We start from the raw sequence: 21,313 nt of genomic DNA on the forward strand, positions 1-21,313 counted from the left end.
CGTGACAGATGCCTGGCGTTTCCTAGGGACAATGCTTTAAGGACCATCGGTGTAACGGCACACACGTTAGTGCCGGCCGTACAAGACACTGGTAATTAGGCTACATAGTTAGTCAACTAAGCTGTTCTATACAACTCATGGCATCATAATCCGCGCTTTATTTCATCCGTTCAATAAACACAATATATAATTCGATACACCACGCATAATTTGATGTAGCCTAATGAGCAGATAGGATGGCATATAAATAAGGGTTACCATACGTCCTTTTTTAAGAGGATTTGTCCTCTTTTTTGACTTTTTTGAAAGGGTCCTCGGAGGACGCCCTTTTGTTAGATTTAGAGCAAATTGCGAGCGATATGCCGTAAATTAGCACAGAAGTGACGCTCCGGCGGGTATTTCGGAGTGAAAAACGGTGATTGTAGCTCTGGGCGGAAAGATGACCTTTTTTTTTTAGTCATCCACCTAGCAATGCGGAAAGAAAAACGGTATTTTGAGCTCTGAGCGGAAAAGATGACCTTTTTTTTGTCAACCGATCACAAAGTGGGAAAAATTCACCGAAGTCTCAAATTTCTGAAAAAGCGTCCTCTTTTTAGATTTCCAAACTATGGTAAGCCTAGTATAAATGATCTACTACGATTTCGCACTCTCAATCTATCATTCACCCTCTGCCGAATGCCAGATGTAACAGTAAACAGTATTCGATCTTGATCTCTCGGCGTTGCTTCACTTCTGACACTTTTCCTTGCTCTTCGCATTCGATTTCCTTGTATACGTCTTGCGTCGGGCTTTTTTCTGTGTATTTTTAAAGACGCTGTAAGAACAGCGACGTGGGGTAATAGAAGCCTAGATAAACCCTCGACGCTTGGAACGTATACCGCCAGGGTCTGTCCCTGTCGCGTTAAATTAATCGCAAGCGGCCCTCGAGAGTTATGGGACATAACTAGAGATGCGATAGCAATAATAAAAAAGCTTACCTATCTATCACACGATAGAAAATTCGAAGATATTGCACTCTATGGATCAACGTCCATATCGCAAGTCAATGATGTTAGGGAATAACAAGGCTTTCTCTGGCACATGCGCGTACCGCAGTCATTATTGCGCAACTAGGCCCCGATCCCATGCAGCCGACGCTCGCAACGATGACGAAGCTACGTGTCAACGTGAGATACTCTTTTGGCAATAAACCAGCTCACACTTGGTATAGTTGTAGCGTATCTGCTGTTAGAATTCAGCACACACACCTTTCATGTTCTTGCTCCCACTCGACATGTCATGTTACTTCTATACCAGTATTGGAGTAGAATTTTACGATGGTAGGCCAATCTACTTCTACCTGACTAAGTCTAGTTATCGTACGGAATACCAAATCATAAGTGTATCGGAATCGTTCACATTCCATGCAACTGTGAATCTATTAGACCGATATTTCCATCCGAAGGCACACCGAATTAGAGTCAGAACCGATAGGCATTGCCATATATGCAATGTTCCCTCTAATTTTTCACGAGTCTGCGCGCACTCACCAACTCACTGCGTGGTCCCTTGGACAACAGTGCGTGACGGCTAACAAAAAAATGACATCATTTCGGATTTTCTGTGCGCACTGCGCAGAGATCGTGTCAGCACTGCGCAATTGCGCACGGACGCAGTTTAGAGGGAACATTGTATGTATGTATGACGCTTAACACGAGCCCAAAACTGATTATCTCGACGTTCTTTTGTTTCCTGTTTTCTTTTGCCCTTTTTATTTTATCTAATTGAAAAGTCGATATATTTACATATATGCAGGCCGTGTTATTTTTGGCATTTCAGGAGCCAGATGCCAAAACTGCCAAAAATAAAAATTTTAAAATGCCAAAAATAAGCAATTTTTGGCATATGCCAAAAATAACACGGCCTGCCAAATAGTGTATTTCGTTCATGGTGTTGTGTTAACAGGACCGCGTTACAAGCGAGAAGAGCGCTTGTGAAAGGCAGGTTTCTTAATTTGGGTCCAGCCCACCCATTAGGGGTGACAGCATGGTGTCCTATAAATGGTGTGGGCACAGCGAGATTGAACGGCTGACTGCATTTGGTTTACGTCATACTTTCCATTTGTCCAAAGGCAATTTTACGACCATTTTTGACCGACTTGTCGAGCGCTAAATTTTATAAAACGGGTATCAATGAGAAGCTGCCGCAGTACTGATTATTAAAATATAAATTATATTCTGCTCATGGAACTGGAACCCCCCAAATCGACAACGATTTTTGCAATGTGATCAACGAGTTGAACATTGTGACGCAACAAACTGTCTGTCTATTTCTGAGCTGCATAGTCTCGTTTTGCCAGACAGTCTTGTTGCGTCAATGTTTTTAAACAAGCTAACCTTCCCAGGACTCTTCCATGCGAGTTGGTAATATTAAAGCCATGTGACGTGACAAAAGTCCTCCGAAAATATATCGGTAGACTGAAGGAGAAATGATAGTCGGGCTACTTAATAGAATGTGTTGAGAGACAACACAGGAAAATCCTGGAAAAGGATCGGGAAGAAAATTCTTTCCGCGATGAGATCGATGGTACTGATGGCGAAGTGATCTCTTTTCATGATGCATGGAAGCCGGTTCGGCCCTCCAAAGATTTTGAAGCTCTGAAAACCTTTTGTGGATGACTGGCAACATTCTTTCCCTCAACGGCTACTGTTGAAGCCGATATTTCCCAGATTCGCTGGGCGAGAAATGAATTTAGGAGAAACTTATCTGACCTGAGTGTGGAAGCATTGTTACAGTGCGAACGAGTTAAGTCCATAGCTGTAACAATCAGCTGTTGAGCGTGTTTCTTAAGCTTTTCTTCCTTTATTTTTTTGCTTATTGGCACCGATTCCGATGGATACTGCACGTTTTGTGGTTTCGTTTGATATTATTAACCTATGAAATCGGTAGGTTTTTTCTTCTTATTATTGTTTGTTGGCATTGATTATACGTGGATGCTGCACATTTTATTGTGCCTTTTGACAAACTAGCCCGAATAAAGCGTTTTGTGACTAATTCGCGGCTGAAACTATCTATTTAGAGGACGATGCCAAAACTGCCAAAAATAAAAATCGAAAAATGCCAAAAATAAGTTATTTTTGGCAGTTTTGGCATGTGCCAAAAATAACACGGCCTGCATATATGTAATATGTATGTATATAGCTTTCGAATAGAATTGAATACAACATTGGCTACTGTCACAAACCCCACTCTTTTTTGCTCAAGCTCAAACCCATACTGGAATAGCTTTACAATTCCTAAAGTTTACTTGAACGACAGCGGTCTCAGGATTTCCGTGATAAGCGGCGGTTGCACAGTAACTAACGTTTCCCCGACTATTACTCTGTTCATGGAAGGTGGGTTGGATTGCAATTTTCTGTAGTAAAGTCACAGATAGCGTCGGTTAGACTTGGGATTCTAGGATGAAGCGCGAACAACTTTAAATTAAGGTCAAATTAGATGGGAACATTGGGGTCGACCAACAACTCCACTTGCGGACGCGGTATGACAATGATGACTCACCCTAGTTTCGAATATATTAATCATACTTTGATGGTTAATAATCTCGCATGTTTCGTTGGAGAATAGACGCAATTTCATTTCAAAATTCAATCTCCTCACCTCTCGCGACCCAGGGGTTAAGTAAATACGTTTGGCGCCTACGTGTTAGCGTGCAGTAGGCCTATGCCAAGGCTTGATCAGGAAATATCGGATAATATTGCAACACTTCCTTCTTTAAGAGTCCAGTAGCCGAGTAGATATTTCTCATTGCGTAAATGTCGGTGTCAACTGCAACGCTTTGGGCGTGATAGAATGACGTGTATCCAGTTTCTACCGCCCACCGGGAAATTTGTACTAGAAACAATAATGCCATAATGGTGTACAACAAATTGAATGAGATAAGGTCTTCACAAAACTATGAGCGTGGTAGAACGATATGCAGTAGACAGTTGAATTACTGAAATGGAAACCACATGTATAAGGATTGGTGGATTGGAAAGATAACCTCACTATTCTATGCAAAAAACAGATTAGCTAAAATCCTCGGGCGCTAGAAGTTCTAGGAATGTTATGTCGCACTTAACCGCTTTCATATTATTCGTGGCGACACTTCATCACGTACAGGGGGATGGTAAGCTGCAGAATACTTATACTGATTGTTACAGAATCGTATATGTTTGGATTTACAGTTAAATAACATGTTATTGTGCCGGAAAATGGTCTGAAGAATAGCCTATATTCATGAAGTAACGACACTATTTCCAGGCTACGTTGTAAGCAATGTTCAATCAAATTTTTCACGATTCTGTGCGTACTCACCAAGTCACTGCACGATCTTTTGGAAAACAGTGCGTAACGACTAAAAAAGGTCATCGCTTCGGTTTTTTTTTGTGCGCAGCTTAGATTTTCTGTGCACTGAGACGGTGTCAGCACTGCGCCATTGCGCCCGCGCGCGGCTTAGAGGGAACAGTGGTTGTAAGTTAGTGTCGGCTGGTAATCGTAGCGGGAATAGTGATTGAATAGTCACACGAATCGATCGAATCACAGGATCGCATGGTCTGCACTCCCTTGTGAAAGCGATATAACACATCATTATTCTGAAATAAAATATAACCATTTCCAAAATAAGAACGTTTCCGTCACATTTCACATTGCGCGATGCTGGAAGGCTGTTGCGGCGGCCTCATATAATAGTAGCGTTGTTACTGTAAAGACGCCCGACTGCCGGTGTGGCCGAGTAGACCACTGCTTGGCAAATCAGTTGTATATGAATCGCAAGAGGGAAACATGTTCGGAATTCATCAAGAATGCCGACCAGATTTCTCATATACCGAAACAGTGCAAAATCCCTATTATGATAACTAGAAATTGAATCGCTGCCTTTGCGTAGGCCTATGCCATGGCTACAACGGACGTATATACCTCGCATTTAGTAGGAAAGGTTTTAATAAATTTTAATTGGTCACCCAGTTGAAAATGACATCAACAATTTTTCGTACAGCAAAATGATGCTATGAAATATTCTGAGGTAGGTTGTTTTGTAATCGTTTCGTGGCCATATGAGTTATTATTACCGGGTATGGGTTGCCGAATATTGGATGATTCCACAGGAAGGAATTAGGAACGTAATAGTTATATTACCCCTTGTGGACTGTCACTGACCCCGCGCCCCCTCAAACCTTAATTCAAATTTAGCTCAATTACAGTGCAACCGTCATCTGTCTTGTGCAAATATCAACAATATGACCTTTTTTAAACAAGACCTGCATTATACTATACTTAGAAATTGGGCAGCATTATACTATTTCAAAGCGAATTCTGCAGCTGAATTTCTTGAAATATGAGGTAGTCCCTTGACAATCCGAGATTACGATTTCGTATGAACGAGTGCCGAAAATCCATTTTTACGAAGATTGGTGGAGGCGAATGTAATAACGCTGCCGGCGACATCTTTGAGTATGATTCCAAAATTGAGAAACATATTTTAATAATGAACATATCACGTCCAGCCTAGGTATTTCTATCCAACAGATCATTTTGAAGTTATTCTGGAATAGTGGTTATATGTAGGCTATATCCCAGAAAAAAATGGTTTCGGTGGTTAGGTTTCAATCCCTTTATTGAGATGGTATATGAAAGAAAGCCTCAGGAATTTCTATTTTTACCGACTGTTCATTAATTTGCTGAGACTGACAACTTCAAGTCCAAAATGTTTTGTAAACATTTTGAATTCACCCTGATTGACCTTACTACTCCCACTTTTTGCTTTTGATTTTTTTCCACAAACCCCACCAAAACAACTCTAAACAGAAAGATGTTGATATTGATCAATAAGCTATTGACAATTTAGCAATCAAAATGAGTTTGCACAGTAGGATATTACATCTTAGACGGCCATTCTGTTGATGTGAGTCCTGAGGTTTTAGCAGTGATGATGGCAAACTGCCTCGTTATTTTCCTAATTTAGAAAATTACAAATGAGGTTATAAATCGGGCGGTTTTTTTACCTCAAAAAATCTTGACCAAATTTTGACCTCATGTATGTAAATTAGGTGTTTTCGCACAAAATGTTAGAATTGTACTACTTCTCTTTATATCTGGTTGGAACTGTCTGTCCTTACGAAGTAGTTTGGCCTGAAAATACTTATTTGACTTAAAAACCGACAAATGTTTATGCGAAAAACTTATTTTAACGAAGTCTGGACCGATGACGAATTCCAGTAGCTACATCACGCATTATGGTAGAAATAATTAAATAGTAATATTACGAAGGATGCTTTCCTACATTCTTAGGTAGAAAGTGTCTGTCCTTACTAAGTAGCTTCCCAGGATTAGAGAAAGAACGTTCATTACTGGCGACAAACCGTGTTGCTTCAATCTGACAATGCTGTCTACATCACAATTTTTCATCATTGGCTTCTTGATATCAGAACCAGTGCCCACGCAGTTACGCTTCAGTTAGTGTTTGGATATTACGGTACGTTGAGCATAACACCATGTCAACCCATTTGTTTGATTTACAGTTCATGATTCACAATGAGCAGACAATCGGCCGTCTACAACGGTAGGCATGTAATTGATATAAAGTACACTCTAAATTCGAATGCGTGCTGAGCAACGCAAAATTACACGCCAAATCCGTTGTTTTTTAAACTACCACACAACGTGGTGGAGCCGATGTGTGCCTAGCTATCCTGTGTTTAGTGGTGGTGTGTTCATGCTGACTCGTGCAGAGCTCGAAATAAATACACACCATCCATGAATTTTTACTCAGCTTTAGCTCAAAAATATTTTATTGCAACGAAAACATTCCACAAATTGGGATAGAATTACAATCCTAGCGACACAGTTGTTTTCACAAATAAGATTCTAATTAGAGCAAAGAAGCATTTCACAAATTGGGATGGAATTACAATCCTTGCAAAACAGTTGTTTTCACAAATTAGATTCTAATTAGAGCAAAGAAGCATTTCACAAATTGGGATAGAATTACAATCCTAGCGACAAAGTTGATTTCACAAATTAGATTCTAATTAGAGTAAAGAAACATTTCAAAATTGGGATAGAATTACAATCCTAGCGACACAGTTGTTTTCACAAATTAGATTCTAATTAGAGCAAAGAAACATTCCACAAATTGGGGTAGAATTACAATCCTAGCGACACAGTTGTTTTCACAAATTAGATTCTAATTAGAGCAAAGAATCATTTCACAAATTGGTGTAGAATTACAATTATAGCAACACAGTTGCAACCACAAATTACATTTGAATCAGAGCAAAGAAGCATTTGACAAATTGGGATAGAATTACAATCCTAGCGACACAGTTGTTTTCACAAATTAGATTCTAATTAGAGCAAAGAAACATTTCACAAATTGGGATAGAATTACAATACTAGCGACACAGTTGTTTTCACAAATTAGATTCTAATTAGAGCAAAAGAAACATTTCACAAATTGGGGTAGAATTACTTTAATGGCTACAGTTGATTTCACAAATTAGATTCTAATTAGAGCAAAGAAACATTTCACAAATTGGTGTAGAATTAGAATTATAGCGACACAGTTGCTATCACAAATTAGATTTGAATCAGAGCAAATAAAGATTTCACAAATTGGAGCAAAATTATAATTATATAGTTAGTTGTTTTCAAAAATTAGATTAGAATTAGAATAATTACTACAGTATTTTTTCCGAATTAGAGTAGAATCCGAATTATAGCTAGTTTTATTTTAAAATTAGAGTAGAATTAGAATTACAGCTACAGTTGTTTTCTAAATTAGATTCGATTGAGAGCAAAGAAACATTTCATAAATTAGAGTAGCACCAGAATTATAGTAGCACAGTTCTTTTTACAAATTATAGTAGAATTAGATCGATAGCTACACTGTTTTTCCAAATTAGAGTACAATTAGAATTATAGGTTCAGTTGTTTTCACAAATTAGATTCGAATGAGAGAGACGAAGCACTTCATTATTTAGATTACAATCAGAATTTTAGCTACACAGTTTTTCACAATTAGACAGATAGACCACAACAAGATTGTGTAGTTGTCCAAGTCAGCAAACGATATCAAAATCATCACTGGGATTTCTGAAATCTGCTCATAAAACAGAGAAGCTTGTTTGATTGAAACCCAAAATTTTTGTCTCCAATCAGGACATACTGTAAAAATGACAGTATCTGGAAAACTTTTGGATATGTGAGGTCCCATACATAATAACACGCGAGAAGATCAAGTACTATCTCAAATAGTTCCGCTTTAATGTGAGAAGATCCCTTTATGCGGATGCCATTCGCAACGATCCATGACTGCATGTCACCATTTTCATGGTGCGCTAGTACGAGATGTGGGGGACTCACCATTGTGGATGTTAATTCGACGGAATGGGCCTGGAATTGAACAAAATATGTTAAGTAAAATTATATTGACAATAATCCATGTGTGAAGGCACAAGATTTAGATTAGGTATAGAAATGCTTTTATGGGACTTCTGCATAATGAATATGTAATACAAATACAGCTGAAGGGTCAACATAGTTTGAGTACTTGAACATTATGAAGTTCTGATTACTGTCGATGGTAAACCATAAACTAGTAAATTTACTAAGATTTAATGATCCATTCAGATTTGATCAGTATACCATCATACAGATACGTTTTGGAACGGCACAAGTAGTATGTTCACATTAACTGATTCTATGCTCTATATCAGTGGTTCCCAACCTTTTTCCAACCACGTACCACTTCGAGGTTTTATGCGGTGCTCGCGTCCCACCTACATAATTTACGCACGCTTTAGGCGGTCAAAATGTTTTCATAGTTTATGACATCATACTCACGTATTTGAGCTATGTGAGGTGTAATAACTAGGGCGAGTTTTTGACCTAAAAATAGAAGGATTTTGACCTAAAAAAACTTGATTTTGACCAATTTTTGACATCATGTACGCAAATTAGGTGTTTTCGCACATATTGTTATTAACACTTCTGGTAGGGGGTGGGACTTTCTGTCCTTACGAAAAAGCGTTTTTGACCTAAAAACTGACAAATTTTGAATGAAAAAACTTTATTTTAACGATATCTGGCCCAGTAGTTACACCACGTATTATGGTAGAGTTAATTAAAATTTGTTGTAGTACAACGAAAGATACTTTCCTACATTCTCTGGTAGAAAGTGTTTGTCCTTACTAAGTAGCCTGCCAAGAATGGAGAAATACCGTTTAACAGCAGTAGTTGTTGGCTGGCAACACTGAAGCTGTGCGTACACTGCTGGTTACACAAAACGTTGCTTCATACTGTCAATGTTGCCATGCATCACAATTTTTCATCATGCGCTTCTTGATAAAATAACCATGCAATGTCAAGCAGTCTTGCTTCAGTTAGGATATTGCGGTACGTTGAGCATAACACCATATCAATTGTCAACCTATTTGTTTCGTTCAACAGTTCATGATCCACGATTAGCAGACAATGGGACACCTACAACGGTAGGCCAATAAAGTGGGCTACAAGCTGGAAATATCAAATCTACGATACAAACGAAATGGAGGGGTCCAAAAAATTTGTAAACAATTTTGACAACTTTATGACTTAACGCTCAATTTTATAAAGCAAAATCGCCCTAGTAATAACAAATTCTATTAAACTAGGCAATATCAGCCCGGGTTGATGAGATGCATGGAATTGTTTTTTCATCACTAGTCAAAAAAATTCAAAATCAACCCAACTGAACTAATAACTTCCTTCGGTCGAAAATAAAAACTGAATGTACTCGCGTACCACCTGGAAGACCCTTGAGTACCACTAGTGGTACGCGTACCACAGGTTGGGAACCACTGGTCTATATCCATGGTAGCCAGCATCATGGACTCAAAATTCAGGACTACCGCACCAAAAATTACATTAGCAGCAGAAAAGATTTTTCATGGTGTGGAAAGAAAACGATTTTACGACTCATTCTAACTTTAGCCTTATCAAAAAAAATGATGTAATTCAAAAATATTTAATAATCATTTATTGTTCGGAAGCCTTTTTTAAGTTCGAGTGTGTTTATTGCACCGTCATAACATAGAGTCAATCTAAACATAGGCATATTTTCAGCACCCAAAAACAATTATGCCACATTTTTGCGGCAAAATCTGAATTCAACAGACCCCGAATTAAAACAAATGTTTGTGGCGTAACTCGGAAATTAACAGACCCCAAATTAGAACTAACTCTACATGCGCCCATGTTAATCCACTAAATTTTCAGACAACTAGCGTTACTTTTGTGACGGTCTGTAAAGTTCGAACTTGTGCCAGATCCTGCCATGTAAAACGTTCGAGATGTTACGGAAAACGCCGAACAATGCTTGCCGAAAATCAGAACAAGAGTCAATATCAGTACAAATTGGGACGTTATGGTACATAGATGTTCATTGTTCACACAGTACCAGGTTAAGCAAGCGGCAAATCTTACAACCTACCTGATAAAGCCTAATCGCCCTCAAATCATGCTGTGCCCTGATTCTCTTTTCAGTTAACGCGTTTTGTAACTCCATCAGGAGCATAACCTCATCGGCTTTTTCTCCCTACAAATAAATACAATCATATTAGCCATGTAGAAGATTTGGTGAAGGACTTTCCAGGTATTGCATTTCGGTTCATATGATGGCAAGAGTTGTGCCGCAACAATATTTAATATATACAATATAAAATTGCAACAAAAATTAACGCGACTATCATAATTAATATGCATTCTAGTATAGTTAATTATTACAAACCTCTTCATCTGTCTCAACTCCAAATATTTTGTCAAGAGTAGTAAGCATTTCGCAATACCTATCACGCATCTCTTCTACACTCCTCGAAACGAGCATTTGAAACTCCACTCTGATCTATTACAAAAGTAAAGCATTACTATAGAAGCGACTAGAAGTGAGCAGAGCATGCACACACACTTCTATAGGTTATATAGAGGGATTTGATATGAATACAACAAGATTTATTTCCCTAGATAATAATAATAATGATATTTACCAGTTTAATAAAGGATAGTAATAATGTAAACCCAAAATACATTATTATTCTTATATTATATATATATTAATTTTGCTTACACATCCGGGTACTTTTGTTTTGGTCATTATCAAGGCTAAAATAGCGAATGGATCTTCAACGAATAAATTATCAACTAACCAGTCTGATGTCTTTCAGCATAGGAAAGCTCTTCAATATTTCAGGAACACTGCCGAATTCAACCAACTTGAATTGGTTGCGTCGATCTCGATGAGTGTACTTCATCAGAGAAAGGAGATTTGACCAATTGGCATCAGGTCTTTTTAATTCAGCTTCCAACTTCACCTTTGCTTCTTCGGGGGTCAAAGAAGGATAAGCTTCTGAATTGCACACAAATTATCAACGATGAAAAAGGACCAATAACCATGTAAATAACCTGATGTGCTTGAACACAATTTTGGTGAACTCCAGCATGAAGACTCGCCAGACGCTTTTGCTTTTTGCCGGAGATTCCTCAACTTTTGTGATAGTTTTTTTGAGAAGTAATACTGAAAATCATTTGATCACCAATTTACTTGTTACAAAATATACCGAACTCTGTCAACTCACCGAAGGATGTTTTCCGTCAATATCAACCTTAATGCACGGATATCTTTCGCACATAGCCCGAGAAAAATTAGAGTAGTCTGTTTTTTTTTGTCATGTCCCCATTTCGAAGAACATGATAAGCAGATTCCTCAACAAGTCTATTTTCGAGAGTGAAAATAGAGTTGATTGAAGGGCTGTTCGCACTTTATCACTAAATGATGGCAACGGCATCATTCTTCTGCGTCGGGTATATTCAAACGGTGTAATGCTTTTCTCGTCTGCATCGACCTGAATAGTCAACATACTGGATTTCAACAAATCACAATTATTCCAAATGGAATAACTTACATATGTCGAAGACATTGCAGAGACATCGCTCTGAGTAGCTTTCTCCACAATCTTCTTCTGTAATGGGAGCCGCAAAATACAAATAGTTCAAGATTCGGAAATGCATGGTTTAGGGACGAAAATTTTACACGTTCAACGGCAGAGCAATCTTGAAAACATATTTCATTTTCGTTGCCATCTTCTAACTCCGTCATTTCACAAGAAATTACAGGTTGTGATACATCCAAAGATATAGGGACGTCATTGTCAGCATTTGTTTGTTGAAGGGTTTTCCAAGTCTTGAGAACAAATAGATAACTATATCATTACATGGAAATTAACAATGAATCTATATAAATACTTTTTGTAAATTCAACAGACGACGAGCAGTTCCAACCGTGAACAATTTCTGAAAGTCACCTTTGGTCAATGTCCCAAAAACACTTTCATCAATCTCATTTTCTGTTGAAAAGAAAAAAGGAAATGTATTGTAGCATCCCCGCAAACTTACAAAGACCAACTCTGTCCAATGTTTTTTGTCAAATCATAATGCCGACCACATATTTTATGGCTTATCTGTGGCCAAGGGTACTGAAAATCGGATATATTGCGGCATCCAATATGGGATTCCTTCTGTACAGCAAAGGCATTCATTCATGCACTGAAAAATAGCACTCCTAATTTGCAATATCGGCATATGATACATTCATCAACAAAACACAAATCAGTGATAAGGAAAAAACGTGGAAAGTCAAAGTCAGGTATATAATCGACAAACACATCTCTCAAACTGTAGCAGATATTACGACCAACTTGGAGGATTAACTGACATTATGAAACTCAACTTTGATACTACTGCAGTTTGATGTAAAAGTCAATCTACTTATATTTCTCACACTGTAGCTTGCTATTATAAGAACCCTCTTAACCACATAATCATAACATATCACATGTTGATATCCTTAAACGAATTACCTTCAATTAAATCAATGTGTTCTCTCTTAATGCCGTTCGCAATCAAGAACTTCTCCATTCCTTCCGTCATTATGACATCCGCGACACGTTCACATAATTCCGCAAAGTCACTGTACTGCGACTATAGAGTACTCTATACTGCGACTTACCGATCCATCTACTTTGCGGTGTATTGACCTTTGACCCTATCTGACTTCCCGCCGTTACCGAGAGAAGTGAAGCGTAAATGTGTGTGTGTGTGTGAGAGAGAGAGAGAGAGAGAGAGAGAGAGAAAATATATAGAGGTTTCATTCAGTCAACAGTCAAAAGCAGAATGCACTGATAATAGCCATGCAGGTAACACTAAAGATTACTAACCAGCGTATTTCAGAATTACATGGTAATGACAATGATTGATTGATTGATTGATTTCTTGATTGCTATACTGCTGATTTGCTACGGCAAATAGTCAATAATGAGGAAACGCAATATAATGGAAGCCATAGTCAAAGACAATCATGTGGTTGTAATGATCAATTTCTTCTGTCAGTTTGGTAGGAAAATAAAATGATAAGAGAAACGTTCACAAAGCCTAGTAAATGCAAGAAAGCCGCACACTAAAATAATGGAGCGACAGTGATGAAAAAGGAGTCCAGTTAATGGCTCCTGAGCAATATTCCGCCTTTGGTGCGCACGTGCAAAATTGCGCAGAGTTACGCACACGTCACGGTTACGCACTGTTGTCTAAGGGACCGCGCAGTGAGTGTAGGTGAGCGCTTGCTGCAGACTCATCAAAAATTAGATGGAACATTACTTCTGAGCTATATGTAAACGAGGATAAAAGCCCGCATAACTCACACTAAAGTCGTTAATACCGTTCAACATCTATTATGGAAATGCTGCATCACTTGAGTGGCTACATCTTGCAGCTTACTTCTTCCCCAACAAATAACCCAGCGGGAGCAAACGGGCCTCAGAGTCATTGGCTTTAGCGATGACGTCATGATCGGCACACGAGTGTTCGCTGTATATACCATGATCTGGTAATCCACCAGTGACGTTATGATAAGTTTCAGATAGCAGCGTTTCCAGCGTCGACCTCTCGATCCCTTTCAACCTTACTGATCTCACAACTCGTGCGGCGACTTACCGGACTATTAAAATGTATGCGTAAACTCTTTCATATTGACCAAAGCCAGTGACAGCTGATAAGATGTGAGCAGAAGCACATATTTTGTAACTTGTTCTGATGAAGTGTGGACTTGCACATATTATGACACCACTGCGGTGAAAGATTTCGGTCGACTTTATGTGTTTGTCCCATATTGCATCTGTGAATGCACAATTTTGTGTCTAAGTCGACGCTTTCGATTTAGAGTGTAGGGTACAAGCTGTTAAAGGAAATATGTTAAGTTCACCGACAGTGCAAACATCTACGATACAAACGAAAATGCACATTGCAAAATTTTTTCTGACTTTGTAAACAATTTTGACAATATTTTGACCTGACGCTACAATTTTGACAAAATTTTGAAATATTTTGACATGTCAAAAAATTGCCCCAGTTATCAATAATTTTGTAAATTTGGAGGTTTCACGGACCCCAGGTTGAGAACCGCTGCACTAGATTCATCAAATTCGTATCGTAAATACTTACTTGTTGATCATAGTTCAACTCTTGGCTATTGTCATATTTGCTGCCACTTACATAAAATGTAACCTGTCAGATATTTGTACCGTTGGCGGCAGTTCATATGCAAATATCTAGCCCGCGGTCGAATAAATCAGTTTGACGCCCGATCCCTAGACTGACCTATCGTACTTTAATAGAACCAAGACCAAGGTTCTTATTATCTACAGGCCGAATGAGCACTTTATAAATGCAAATCTTTTACTAATTTTTCCGTGAAACCTCTTAGTATGAATGCAGGTTCAAATAAAATTACGGTGATCCGCGGTATAGAATGCTCCCACGTGGACACGCAGGCCCAGATAAAAATGTTGGAGGCTACTATACATTCAATTAAGTGCATACTTAGAAGGCAGCTACCAAAAGGTAGTAGACCACTGTCGTAACGTAATGAATTATGATAGGAGAACCATCAAAGATAGAGTCTAAGCCTCGTATCGCTACTAGGGGTGGTGTGAGCCCCTGAAAGGTTCTGGTTCGTGTGAACTTGTACCTTTACAAAAGATTCGCTGTGAACGCGAGCCTCTGACGTGACGTGACGTCACGATTCCAATTTCAAAAACAGCATTTACATAAGGATATAACTGCGCACGTGTTCATTATACAATACTTGAGGGACCAATGTGTCGGCCGTTTTTCTGGGCTCCTCATCGCAACCTCGCTGTGATTGCAGTGCAGGAAAAAGCCCAGAGTGCTGGTGAGCCGAGCTAAAAAGTCGCCAGCAAAGACTGAAGATTGCGGACGCACGTAAACGAGACTGACCGATGTTGGGAGAGCGCGAGAATGGAAGTTGTCCGTCATATGACAAAAAAGACCGCAAAGATATTGATCTTAATGAAATTTCCGCACTGGGCGAAAACGACCTTGTAGGCGATAAGCGCCAATGTTGTGTCAAATTGTATTAGGGTTACATTACAGCTGTAACCTGCTATGATCTATTTTATACAGCTACTTCCGCACCGACAAAAGAAAATAACACCGAAAAGACTCAATCCGACATATTGGTTATCGCCTTGTCATGTGTGGCGGGAGTGCTCTGGATAGCGTACATTGTGCTTATCGTCAGGTGATGTGAAAATAGCACATTCTCAACTTCCATCAATTAGTGTTACGCCGAATCCGCCTAATAATTTTAAATTCTATTCTAAATTGTAAAAGGAAAGATGCTTGTCAATTAATTTAACGAATTAAACGCGAAATTTTAAACTTATTTCGAAATTTTGAACGTAATTGGTAACCCTTTCTGCCGTGATATAGCTTTCATGGTCTGCTGTCGACTTATCTTACGCCACAATTTTGCTATTATTATTATTATACAGGTATTACACTGACGCTTATCGCCGTTTAGGCCTTGTGCGTCACAACACAAATATTTGTACAGTTCCGTTTCATTGACTGGCAGTCCAGTATCTTCAACTTCATGCAGTGCGGTATCTTTTCGGCTTTCTCATTGGACGCCTTTCAATCACGCGCACTCACTCTTTCACTCTTTCTCTTGCATGCGTCCGTCTTCGGGTTTCAGCTGCCGACTTCACAAGAGCATGGCTCACTGTGTTTCTGGGCTTTTTCAACACACTGTTGGTACAGCGGGATCGGCGATTCTGCTAGTGTTGTGCAAAACTATTGAAAAGTAACCTACAACTCGTAACGACTCGACCAGTAATATGCGAAAGCCAAGAGTAATTTCTGAACAAAACTCGACGAAATTCGACAGTACAATTTAGTAAAACAGACACCAATAGACACCAACAAACAGAAAAGTGTTGAGTTTCTTCTTTCAAATGAAACCCAAGAGTCAAAATCAAGTTGATGATCGAGTTCAAGCACGCATAATAGGTGTAATATCGAAAAGATAGCAGCAAATTCCGCATGAGATTAAAACTTAAATTATTTGTTCTGAGTTGCATAATACTGTTGTCGTAATTCCATTATGGTGCGTGGGTGCATGTATGAATTTCAACATCACCAGCTCAGTACAGTCTATAATTAAATTTTTATCCAATCAATACACCACAAGATTGCGATACATCGAAAAGATATGAAGGTGCCGATTTGGAGTAGTCATTAAATCAGACACCCATCTTAGTATAAAGAGCAGGTAAACAAGAGCCATATAGCTTATACCATACACACTGGATGAAAGAAATAAAGGATAACATAAAAGGACTTGCGATGAAAATTAATGTGACATTCGTCGGTAGGCGAGGTCGATAATGTCCGGTAATATTAGTGTTACCATACGTCCTCTTTTAAGATTATTTGTCCTCTTCTTTGACTTTTTTGAAAGTGTCCTCGGAGGACGCCCAAATGTCCTCTTTTTTGAAGATTTGTCCTATTTTTTGAAAATTGTGGTTAAATATAGGGATATAGGATAAAATTCGACTGAGATGTAGGAAATCAATACTCAAGTAACGTTCCTTTTTTTTAGTCAACCAACCCCAAACCCAAAGTCGGGAAATATTTACCATTTTTCCGGATTTTACTCCAGTATTGTACGTCTGAAAATTTAGAAAAAGTGTCCTCTTTTCAGATTTCCAAAATATGGTAACCCTAGGTAATATTGAGTGAGGACTAGTAATACTCAGTAGAAACTGCTTGTATTTCAATTTGAATATGGACGTACACAACGACAGTCGGATAGTCGACGAGATGTAGACCACTATAAGGGATTATAGCAGTGGTTCCCAAGTGCGGCCCCGAGGGCCGCATGCGGCCCCCAGATAGCCTTCTTGCGGCCCCCAAAATAGGCTGGCCCCCCAAAATATATAGAGAAATCGATTTATGACAAAAAATAAAATTTATATTTTTAAAATACTCTTGCTTGGCTTGTCTCTGTAGTTTTGAATTATAGAATTGCAGGAAAGTTGTGAGTATAGACTGCTAACGTTACGTCACTGCTGTTTTAATGCAATGTGCTCTAACTTTCCAGTTGAAACAGCAGTAGCTATAGATGTAAATAGGTATTGATAACTTTCAAAACTGTAGTAAAATCCTGAAAAAATGGTAAATTTTTCCCACTTCGTGGTCGCTTGACTAAAAAAGAAAAAGAGGCTCAACTCCCGGAAAATACAGTTTTTCTTTCACATTAACAGGTGGTTGACTGAAAAAAGGGTCAACTTTCCGGTCCAGTTCCCGAAATAGCCGTCGTAGCGTTCCTACATTGCTAACTTAATGTATATCAGTCGAATTTGGCCCTATATGTAACCAAAATCCTCAAAAAAGAAAACAATCTCAAAAAAGAAGACATTTGGGCGTCCTCCGAGGACACTTTGAAAAAATCAAAAAAGAGGACAAATCATCTTAAAAGAGGACGTATGGTAACCCTATGATAAGTAGATGTGCATTGAATACGCCGAGATGGATACTGCTTAGCCGACTAAAAGCAGCATAATTGGTAGTCCTTTAGTCAGGGCCGTAACTGCCGCACCATAAACCCCCCAATTGAGGGGGGCTGAGCTCGAAGGGGGCCCGAACATATTTCGTCAATTAGCATAAATTATAGAGTATTTTTTGAAAATTCATGCAACATTTTCAAAAATTTTTCGCGCTTGGCGCGATTTCAATTTGCCACATATCTTGATTATTGGATACTCTTCCGCAAAAAAATATTCGCAAGATATATAGAAATAGGCATATCAGCGTTGGCCATGACTGCACCACAAGGGACCAAGACATATAAATTTTTAGGCCATGTAACATGTGACTCCGAGAAATGTGTCACAACGATTGGCAGCGAGAAAGGCATGGCCATAAAGGACTGCTTTTATGCTGACCAAAAACTTCGAAATATCAAAAACTTCGTTATATATACAAAATACATGTAGGTTTAATTGTCCATATAGGCGCCTAAATGACTGGCTCCGAATGTTCTTGTCTTGGCAATCTGAACCTCACAAGACAAACAACATCCCGCAGGAAAGAAAATTATATGCCAGTGAAGAAATACCAATCTAAAATCGTGTGATCTTTCAGTTTAGTAGGTTTAGTAGGTTATGAAAATTGATAGCAATACATGCAATTCCCGATCATATTGACCAATTCAGTCATGAAACTAAAGAAATTTCTTGCACTTCGCCCGTTTAGGCGAGAAAAGCTGATTCACTCAACGGACACCCAATGCAGCAGATAAGTAGCGGTTAACAGTGCACAGTTTCGAAATCTCGCCAGGGCAATAAAACTACTCCGAAATAGCCATGATGACTGTTTGGGTCCGTTTCATAGCCGTAGTATTCGTGCGGCCCTGACCGTACTCTGAAATTCTAAATTTGGCCCTCACACCGAAAAAGTTTGGGAACCACTGAATTATAGTGTATGATTGCAAATTGGCTAATGATAGACTGGCCGATGTCACACGATTTATCTACCCGGGTTAGTAACATCTCGCGAACAAATAACTTATCGTCAACATCATCGAATCTTCGTTTTAAATTGACATACATGTATAACCAGCAAAGTGCAACATTCCTTGTTATTGCAGGTATATCAGACTCAGAAAGAACGGAGCTGGTTCAATGAAAGAGTCACGCTTAGAATCTGGTGTGGAGCAGCAAACCACAACATCTTCACAAGCTACGCATGGATCGGAACGAATCGAAGTTCACAATGAGCTGTATACCCTTTAGCTCTGAAGCGTTTGTTATGTCTGGTCAGGTCCAACCGCTACACCGATGCTCCATCGGGGAAAACATGAAATTACCTTGGACTGTGTACTTTTTCCAACTCATCGCTTTCTTATCTAGCTCGACACAAATAGTCGCCCCCCATATTTTCGGATCCAAAAAAAGAGAACATATAAAAACATATTCACCTCACTCTGGTCGCTGGTGAATTGACTAAACAAAGGTCATTTTCCGAGTAGGTGCCCGGGATATTGGTTTCCGCGTCTAGTTTCCGTTGAGTTGATCTGTTTTACATCAGCCAACTTTCGAGTCATATGCAGAATACGCCGTCTCTACGTGCATTCTTGGTCGTCTCAATTAAATATATCTCACTAGACGTTCAATCATCTTCGCCCCCTTATCGCCCCCTTTGATATTTCTGGGGGGGGGGGGGGATTTCGCCCACGTTGGGAAGCGTTGGGAGCGTTAGTCACTCTACATCAGGGTATATGAATATAGTTTTTACCTGATGAAGACGGTATATGTAATAAAATATACATTTTTTTCATAAATTTATTCAAATTTTCATCAAATCAATTCAACATAAGATTGCGATATAATTAAAAGATGTAGGAGAAGTAGGAGGGTGCCGAACCGACTTGGAGTACAGTCTTTTAATCAGACACGCCTTGGCCTACAGCATGCACACTGTATTTGAGAAAGGATAACATACAAGGAAGCGACAAAAATGAATGCTGCATGTGATAGTATAGGCGAGGTCGGTACTCGGTATGTCAGATTGTGGTCCGGTAATAATAAGGGATGTCTAGAATTGATCCAGTAGAAATTGATTGTATTTCGATTTGAATCTTGACGGGATATGGAGACCGTGAGTATAGCGGGTGTATAGATATAATTATTTTACATAGCGTAGGGCAAACCAGGGCATTTACGGCCCGCGGGCCAAATACGCACTATACGTGGAAAGAGCGGAAAAATTTTTGAAGAAAAATAAAATCTGTCCCAAAAGACCCTACTTCATGTTGATTCACGAAATAATTTGGATTCAACTTCGAGCTTTTTCCATTTTGAAAACTTTTGTTCCACCTTTTGCAAGAAACGTGATTACAATAATGCACATCAAATCATTTAGCGTGACATGAAAAATCATCCTGCGTGCCACTTTTGGCACGCGTGCCAGGGGTAGCCGATCCTCGGCGCAATCTATATTCATAATAAAGTCGATATAACATGGATTAATTCAAGTCGGGATTATGACATAAGCACGCATGCAGTGATTCGGCAGAGGCTGCGGGAAGACGAATTCGGAAAACCTGCCAGTGAAATTACCAAATAACAGGACAATTTTAACAAGCTATACACCGCTCGGTATAGTGACCAAGCTGTAACATCCCATACATTTTGGTGTCTTTTGGTGTCTTAATAGAAGGACGTGTCTATTGGTGGGTGTGATAAAAAGAGTTAACAATGTTACATGTTTACCAATTTTTTGAATAATTACAGGGGATAAATATTATATTTGTACTTTGACTCTTAATTCCTAATTGCTTAATAATAACATATCCCCCCCAGAGGCTTGTGTTAACCACGTAATTCATTGCTTTAAATTTATGAATTATTAGAAATTGATACACCGCCTAATATCCAGCAAACTTTTGACTTGGCTCGTCAACCTATTTCCTGCCTGTCATTCTCAGAAAATAGTTGCCCATCTGTGACGCAGGGGTTCCCAAGTCATTAAAGGTTAAGAACAGAACAGTGCAGAACTGGATCTCATTCACCTTGTCTACTCATTAATTGTTATTCTATCGGAAATATCAGATATTGAATCAACGTTTCAAAAGAATGGAGTTTCGAGTTTGAACTGGGAAAGATTGCGACCCCAAAAAGCCACCCGCTGGCTACGCCACTGTTAGCAGTGATGACTCTGAGCTACTAATTGCTGCATCATTCAAAAGAACGCCGGGGGAAGCGAGTGTCGCAGTTGGTTAACCACTGCAGTCACGTCACCATTGGTTACTGGTTCGAGTCTCGGCTCTGCCAAGTTTTTATATGTCGGAGGTTTATCTGGGCTCCTCATCGCCGATCCCGCTGTAAATACAGCGCCCAGA

The 21,313-nt window shown here is 39.1% G+C and overlaps 2 protein-coding genes across 3 annotated transcripts; one reads left to right on the plus strand and one right to left on the minus strand.

The window, feature by feature from the left end:
- Positions 1-3,879: 3,879 nt before the first annotated feature.
- Positions 3,880-19,757, plus strand: LOC145448561 (uncharacterized). 2 transcript variants are annotated; one of them, XM_080326973.1, is made up of 4 exons: positions 3,880-4,150; positions 13,964-14,057; positions 15,532-15,649; positions 19,061-19,757. In XM_080326973.1, exons 1-4 carry the CDS (start codon positions 4,148-4,150, stop codon positions 19,203-19,205), a joined length of 360 nt encoding a protein of 119 aa, XP_080183099.1. In that variant the 5' UTR covers positions 3,880-4,147; the 3' UTR covers positions 19,206-19,757. The 2 variants fall into 2 exon arrangements, with proteins under 2 accessions (XP_080183099.1, XP_080183100.1); XM_080326974.1 differs by lacking the exon at positions 13,964-14,057 and having other exon boundaries at positions 3,905-4,150.
- On the minus strand, positions 6,795-13,969 carry LOC145448559 (uncharacterized). Its single transcript, XM_080326971.1, has 7 exons — positions 11,961-13,969; positions 11,634-11,900; positions 11,461-11,572; positions 11,205-11,404; positions 10,790-10,903; positions 10,493-10,597; positions 6,795-8,415 (listed from the first exon to the last, which is right to left on the minus strand). The coding sequence occupies exons 2-7, from the start codon at positions 11,685-11,687 to the stop codon at positions 8,104-8,106; spliced, it is 897 nt and encodes a 298-aa protein (XP_080183097.1). The 5' UTR covers positions 11,688-11,900; positions 11,961-13,969; the 3' UTR covers positions 6,795-8,103.
- Positions 19,758-21,313: the final 1,556 nt, after the last annotated feature.

Source organism: Botryllus schlosseri, chromosome 10 (genome assembly GCF_051294905.1).
Source record: "Botryllus schlosseri isolate E-star chromosome 10, Bs_hap1, whole genome shotgun sequence".
Taxonomy (NCBI): domain Eukaryota; kingdom Metazoa; phylum Chordata; class Ascidiacea; order Stolidobranchia; family Styelidae; genus Botryllus; species Botryllus schlosseri.

Excerpts from the sequence above, each read along its gene's own strand:
- LOC145448561 (XM_080326973.1), top strand. Across the intron at positions 14,058-15,531 it reads ACTTACCGGACTATTAAAAT|CTACTTCCGCACCGACAAAA; the intron begins GTATGCGTAAAC and ends TATTTTATACAG. Across the intron at positions 15,650-19,060 it reads TACATTGTGCTTATCGTCAG|GTATATCAGACTCAGAAAGA; the intron begins GTGATGTGAAAA and ends TTGTTATTGCAG.
- LOC145448559 (XM_080326971.1), bottom strand. The coding sequence starts at position 11,687 with ATGTGCGAAAGATATCCGTGCATTAAGGTTGATATTGACGGAAAACAT. Across the intron at positions 11,573-11,633 it reads TTGACGGAAAACATCCTTCG|TATTACTTCTCAAAAAAACT; the intron begins GTGAGTTGACAG and ends AATGATTTTCAG. Across the intron at positions 11,405-11,460 it reads ATTGTGTTCAAGCACATCAG|AAGCTTATCCTTCTTTGACC; the intron begins GTTATTTACATG and ends TGTGCAATTCAG.